The 6811-nt window shown below is 47.1% G+C and overlaps 2 protein-coding genes across 2 annotated transcripts; both read left to right on the forward strand.

Annotated features, from left to right (window-relative positions):
* The first annotated feature begins 249 nt into the window (after positions 1-249).
* LOC149234780 (uncharacterized) lies at positions 250-4462 on the forward strand. The gene is made up of 4 exons (XM_089368379.1): positions 250-1081; positions 1208-1561; positions 1905-3350; positions 3951-4462. The coding sequence occupies exons 1-4, from the start codon at positions 250-252 to the stop codon at positions 4460-4462; spliced, it is 3144 nt and encodes a 1047-aa protein (XP_089224505.1).
* Positions 4463-4606: 144 nt separating this feature from the next.
* Positions 4607-6133, forward strand: LOC149234781 (uncharacterized). The gene has a single exon (XM_089368380.1). The coding sequence runs from the start codon at positions 4607-4609 to the stop codon at positions 6131-6133; it is 1527 nt and encodes a 508-aa protein (XP_089224506.1).
* The last annotated feature ends 678 nt before the right edge of the window (positions 6134-6811 follow it).

The raw sequence follows: 6811 nt of genomic DNA on the forward strand, positions 1-6811 counted from the left end.
AAATGAAATGTCTGGTCTGGTAGTAGTTAGTTAGTTGAGCCAATAATGGAGGAAGGAGGGATGGAGCGTACGCGCAAAGGTCTGGGCTAGGGTTACCTATTGCGCATCTACTACGGCTCGTAGGGACTAGGGTTTGGTTAACCTTTCTGCCCTGCTCCCTACCGCTGCGGTCACGATCCTGAACCACCAGCTGCAGCAATCCCACTGTTATCCGCAACAGTCTCTATCGGTGCAGTCAAGGTGTCAGTTATGGATGCTCTGGAGCTTGAATCAGTGAACTATTCGGCGGATCCATCGCCGGATAAAATTATTTTCAGGAACCCTTGCTTTGGACAACATTCACTGTTCGGGCCCTCCTCTTCGACATCGGTACCTGGGCACCCATCCTACCCCACATCCGCTGCGCCCATTGTCTATCGCTCCACATCATCCGCTGGAGCCTTCCCCTCTGAATCACCGCCCTTCGAGGTCCCTCCGCTTTCACCTGGTTCTCTGCAGTTTTTGGCCTCTCATACTCCTCCCTCGCCTTCGTTTGATCCTCTGGCTCCGCCCCTCATATCGGTGCCTCTCCCTCCGCCGATCGCTATCCCTGCTGCTCATCCATCCACCTCAGGCTTGCGCCCTTCTGGTTGTTTTGAAACCCCTGCGGTCTCTACCCGCCCCACTCAGCCCCCTTCCAGGGAGGGCATCACCAACCCTCTGGTTGATCACCCGTCGGCCCCTCGATCTGGCAAAAAGAAGGTTGACTGTGTGAGATCTACGTCGAGGGACATTTCCATAAAATTTGACGAATCGAAGCCGCTCGGGGAATATATGGATATCGCGAACACCGTGTTGGTAGGACACGTCCGAGGCAGAACCTACTCAAGGCAGAGACTCACCCTATGGGTTAAGGAGATCTGGGGCGGAGTGTTATTTGATCTGCCAGAGGTTCATGTTCTCCCAAGAGGTTGGTTCTCACTAAAATTCTCCAAGGAAAGCCAGACAGATCTGGTACTGGGGCGTTATTGGCATATCGAAATGGCTCCGGTTCTCCTCAAGCGTTGGAGTCCTCTTTTTGAACCTGAGCGGGAACAGCTTGGTGCAGGACTGATCTAGGTTCGCCTCCCGGGTCTTCCTCTACCTTTCTGGGCTGAAGAAGTGTTCATTTGGGTTGGAAATGCCCTCGGGACCTATTTGGATTTCGATCGCACTTTTGTGGAATCAGGGAGCCGAACACTTGCACGGATTTTGGTTCATCTGGACACTCAGGAAGGGCTGGAGGAGCAAATTACGCTACAATGGGGCAGATGCATCAGGGTACAGCTATTGGATTATGAAGGTGTCCCTTTCCGCTGCAGGAGGTGCCATAAAGTCGGTCACCTCGCTAAGGACTGTCCTCTAAACAAGAAAGCGGAAGACACTCCGAAGAATACCCCGACGTCTTCCAGGATGGCATCCCCCGGCGTTTCTCGGCCTCCCTCTGCTGGTCTGTCCCCTCCAGCTTCAGCATCTGTGGACGTCTCTGGACACAGGCGTCCTTCGCCTCCTATCACCAGGGCTCGCTCGGCGGCTGAAGCGGGTATGATCTCTGATCCTCCTTCATCTCTGTTTTTTTCATCGATTGAGATCATTGGTCCCTCATCTCATTCTCCTATGATTCATTGTCCTCTTACTTCGTCTCCCCCCATCTCATCGGACCCTATTATTACCACTTCCCCCCATAAGAATTGCTCCTCCCCGCGAGCGTCTTCCCCTCCACATCCATACTTTCTTAGATCTCGGAACCCTGCCAAAGAGACCCCTATTGGACATTCCGGGTTGGGCATTGTAGTTCCTGAAGGGGGTGTTTCGAACACCAGAGGGAGAAAATCCCATCTCTCTAAAGCTATTAAACTTGCTGGGGCAAAAGTGGTCTCTGGCAGACAATCGACCATTGACGGGGTCCTTAGAGCGGGACATACCCCAAGAAATGTTCCCCATGAAGTGTCTTTCATTTAATTGTAGAGGACTGGCTAGTTCCTCCAAGAAACTAGCCTTGAAGAGGCTCATCGAATCTGAGCCTGTTGATATTATCATGTTGCAAGAAACCCTCTGCTCTGCTGAACATTGTTCCCAAGCCATGCGCACATTGATCCCTGGTTGGAACTTTTTTGCTATTGATGTTGTGGGTCGGTCTGGGGGGCTTGCCATTGGGATCAACTCGCGCACCATTAATCTGATATCAAGTTGGGGGGGGGGGGCGGGATTCATTGGTATGGATATTTTCTCTGCCGATCTCGGCATGGATCTTAGAATTGTCAATATATATGCGCCCTGCTCCCAGAGAGAAGCATTTTGGCAGCATATCCTCCAGCTCCCTTTACTGAATGAACATCATGTCATCATCGGAGGTGATCTTAATTTCTTCCTGGGTTTCAGAGAGTCCTGGGGATCTGATGCTCAAATCGATCCCATTACAGATTTCATGCTCAACCTGTTAGAGCAATCTAATTTTATTGATATCCCTTTGCAGCGCCCCCTTCCTACCTCGAGGAATAGACGAGTAGGGGATGCTGCCCTTGCTCGCAGACTTGACAGATTTCTCCTTAAAGAGCCTCTTCTCCAGCGTGTGCATCTGTTCCGTCAATGGGTTGGCTCGGGGGGGATATCGGACCATAACCCTATTTATTTGGAGTTGCATGGCCCTTCCAAGAAACCCAAGGCACCTTTCAAGTTCAACCACACCTGGCTGAAGGACCCTTCATACATCAAGCTGATCAAGGAGTACTGGTCAGCACATCCTATAAATGACAATGAATCATATGCTAAAGGGTTCTGCAGAAATCTTACTGAATTAAAGCATATATCTATTCAGTGGGCTAAGGAGAAATTGGAGAGGGATTCCGCTCAACTTACTCAAATAGAGGCTGATCTATTCTCTCTAACTGACGATCGAGGCCTGGGATTCATATATGCGGATGACAAAGACAGGCTTATTGACTTGGAGAGACAAAAAGCCAAAATCCTCAACGAGAGGGAGGAATCCATCAGATTAAGAAGTAGATCATTATGGATTCAAGCTGAGGATGACAACACAAAGTTCTTTCACAACTATGCAAAGAGCAGGAAGGTCTCTAATACTATCTGGAAGCTCCCCTCTCCGGATGGTGATATTGCAGACAACTTTCATAAGCTTGCTCACCTGGGCACCTCTCATTTTAGGAACCTGTATAAGAGTCCCCGGGAAGCCAATCTACTGGACATCATCAATGTGGCTAACCATGTCCCTCGATTTGTGGAGGATGAGGATGTGGCGGACTTAACAGACCCTGTTACAGCTAAAGAGCTTGAAGGGGTGTTGAAGTGGTTCAAGAAAGATAAAAGTCCAGGTCCAGATGGATGGACCATCGAATTCTACCTTGCCTTTTATGAAGAGCTGGGGCAGGATCTGCTGAGGGTGGTTGAGGAAAGCAGAACTACTGGATCCATTTATCATGCTATCAACTCCACTTTCATTGCCCTCATACCCAAATCGGATTCCCCGACATCCTTTGATGACTATCGTCCCATTTCTTTGTGTAACTGCCTATATAAGATCATCTCAAAAATCATAGCTAACATGCTTAGACCTATCCTCTCCATATCCATCGCCCCGCAGCAATTTGCTTTTCTTGATTCCAGACAAATTCATGAGGCCATTGGACTTGCTCAAGAAGCCCTTCATTCCATCTGGTCTAAGAATCTAAAAGCTATCCTCCTCAAAATTGACCTCTCCAAAGCTTTCGATCGTGTCAGCTGGCTCTATGTGAAAATGATTCTCATACACTTGGGGTTCCCACATGCTTATATTACTTGGATCATGGCCTGCATCACCTCTCCCTCGTTCAGTATCCTCATCAATGGCTCGGCCTCAACTTTTTTCCACTCAGAAAGAGGTCTGCGTCAGGGATGCCCCCTATCTCCACTTCTCTTTCTCTTGGTCATGGAAGGCCTCAGTCGCCTCATGGAAGCTACAAAGAGGAATGGAGACATTGGAGGTCTTGGCATATCAGACTTGTGCTACCTTACACATCTTCTATTTGTGGATGATGTCCTTATTCTACTTGATGGCAGTGTCAGGGATTCCCGGACCTTTTTGAAAATCTTGCAAAGATTCTCTGCTGCAACTGGTATGCTGCCAAATCAGACGAAATCCACCATCACCTACGCACGCACATCTGTTCAGGAGACTCGGACGGCCCTACAAGCTTTTCCTTACTCGGTGCATACTCTGGATAGAGGCCTCAAATACCTGGGGTTCAATCTGAAGCCCACCTGCCAGAGGATTGTTGATTGGGTTTGGTTGGTGGCCAAAATGGAAAAGAGGCTTATGGGCTGGAGCCACAAATATCTCTCTAGGGCTGGCAGACTGGTGCTAATCAAATCCGTGCTAGAGGCTACCCCGGTCTTCTGGATGGCACTAGCATGGATTCCAAGGAACATCCTGGGGAGGATGCAGTAGTTGTGCAATCGCTATCTATGGAATGGGAGCCAGGAGAAAAGAATTTTTTCTTGGATCAGCTGGAAGAAAATCTCTCTGCCCAAAAAATGGGGTGGCTGGGGACTCAAAGACCTCCCAGATTTCGCCAAAGCACTTGCTGCCAAGATGGGATGGACTTTGCTCACTAGTCAAAATCTGTGGACTCATGTTACTTATCACAAATACATCTGGCCTCATAATATTATGGATTGGGCCCGGCTACCAACCTGGTCTACGAAAGGTTGCTCTTCTGTATGGAAGGCCTTGATTGATTCCCTCCCTCTCATTCGGGACAATTTGGCTTGGCGTATAAATGATGGCATGACGGGCAGGATAGGTATGGACCCATGGAACAACAGCGGGGGCAGACATGTATTAAATCAAGAGCTTATAATTTACCTACAGTCCCGGGGGATTCGACATTTTGCTCAGATTGCAGACCCACATCGAACAGACATCCTTGTGCAAGCTTGGAAATCTGCCCAATCATTGGATCTCCCTATTCAATGGCATCAAGAATGGGATCAATATACTATGGCTTTAACTGAATCTCATATTCGCATCAAACAAGGGCCCGATGAACTTATTTGGTGCCCTGCAGACCATGGTATATATGCACCAAAACATGGTTACAGTGCTCTCATAACTCACAGAACTCCGGAACAGATCCACCCGTGGTGGCATACCATTTGGAAGCTCAAGGCCTCTCCCCGATCAAAACTTTTTTTCTGGTGTGCTCTCCATGGTATCGTTCCCACGGGAGAACAGCTGACCCGCAGGGCCATTCATGGCCCCACTTGGTGCACCTTCTGCAAAAATGCGGCGGAATTCACAGACCACATCTTTCTTCTTTGCCCGGCTGTTCAAACCTTATGGAGAAATATTTGTCAGCATTTGGGAATTTCGGGACATTGGAGCGGAACTGATCTACAGAGTGCTTGGGGTAGCTGGTCACTAAGCCACCCAGACTCAAAATCTATCAACCTCCCCCCTGTGGCCACATGGTACATCTGGCTCGCTCGGAATAGGGCTATATTTGAGGATCGTCCGATTATGGGCAACCGGATTGAAATTGCTGTTATTGCTGCTTATCAGGATCTACCAGATCCGCCTCCCCAAAGGATCAGAAACATACAGCCTATGCCCGAGATTGATAAATCCATCCCTTGGGCATTTTTCAACGGGGCAGCGAACCAAGCTAGGTGCGGTGGAGGATTTGTCCTTCACATAAACGATCAGCATAGATATCTTGCCAAACTGGGATTAGGAATTGGATCAAACAATTTCGCTGAGCTCTCTGCATTACATAATCTCCTCCACTTTGCTTTATCACATCAGCACACACAGATCAATATATTTGGGGATTCGTTGGTGGTTGTAAACTGGATCAATAATGTCACTACATGCCACTCTCACACACTCAGCAACTTATTACATAACACTCTCACTCTCAAAGCTGCTTTTGATCATTTCACTTGTGTGCATATCTACAGAGAACACAATAGCGAGGCTGACAAACTTTCCAAAGAGGCCTCGACACTTCCCCGAGGCGATGGGAAAATAGTGGAGCAGCAGGGGACAGAAGAACATCAGTTTTACCACCGACCATATATAGATCAGAGGCAACAGAGGGACAATAGTCCCAACAACTGACCGAGAATGGAGATTTTTTGACAATTACTGCTGATATAAATATAAAACAGAATCTATTTGTATGCGAATAGGCGACAGAGCCGAACATAGAAATGTAATTAGTTCTTTTTGATACACACTGAAAAACACCTGATAGGGTGGATATTGTATGAACAAGACAGTAATGCTATGGCATCTGCTTATGTAATTTTCAAATATAAATGAAAGTTACTGATTTTCCCAGTGGAAAAAAAAGTAGTTAGTTAGATGAGACTTCCTACAAGCTGTCTATACTTTGTTGCATCCTCAAATTCCTTTCCTTCAATAGATGTGAGCTTTAAGTTTTGTTCCATTGGAGTAGTAAGAGGATTGCACTTTGTCATGCCAAACCTGTTCAACAAATCTCCAATGTATTTCTTTTGAGAAAGAAATATGGACTTTGGATGTTGGGTTACTTCAATGCCAAGAGAGTAATGAACATAGCCCAAATCAGTCATTTCAAAACTTTTCCCCAATTCCTTCTTTATGGATGCAATGTAGCTTTCATTGTTCCCTGTCATTAAAAGATCATCTACATATACCACAAGATATACAATTGTTTTTCCAACTTTCTTGACAAATAAAGTTGCATCATCAAGATCAAAATGATTGAAATTGAGTTTCAGAAGATGTTCAGTTAGATTTTCATACCAGGCTCGC

This window comes from Pinus tabuliformis, chromosome 8 (assembly GCF_031772625.1).
Source record: "Pinus tabuliformis cultivar Carrire ecotype Pingquan chromosome 8, CPIR1, whole genome shotgun sequence".
In the NCBI taxonomy this organism is placed as follows: domain Eukaryota; kingdom Viridiplantae; phylum Streptophyta; class Pinopsida; order Pinales; family Pinaceae; genus Pinus; species Pinus tabuliformis.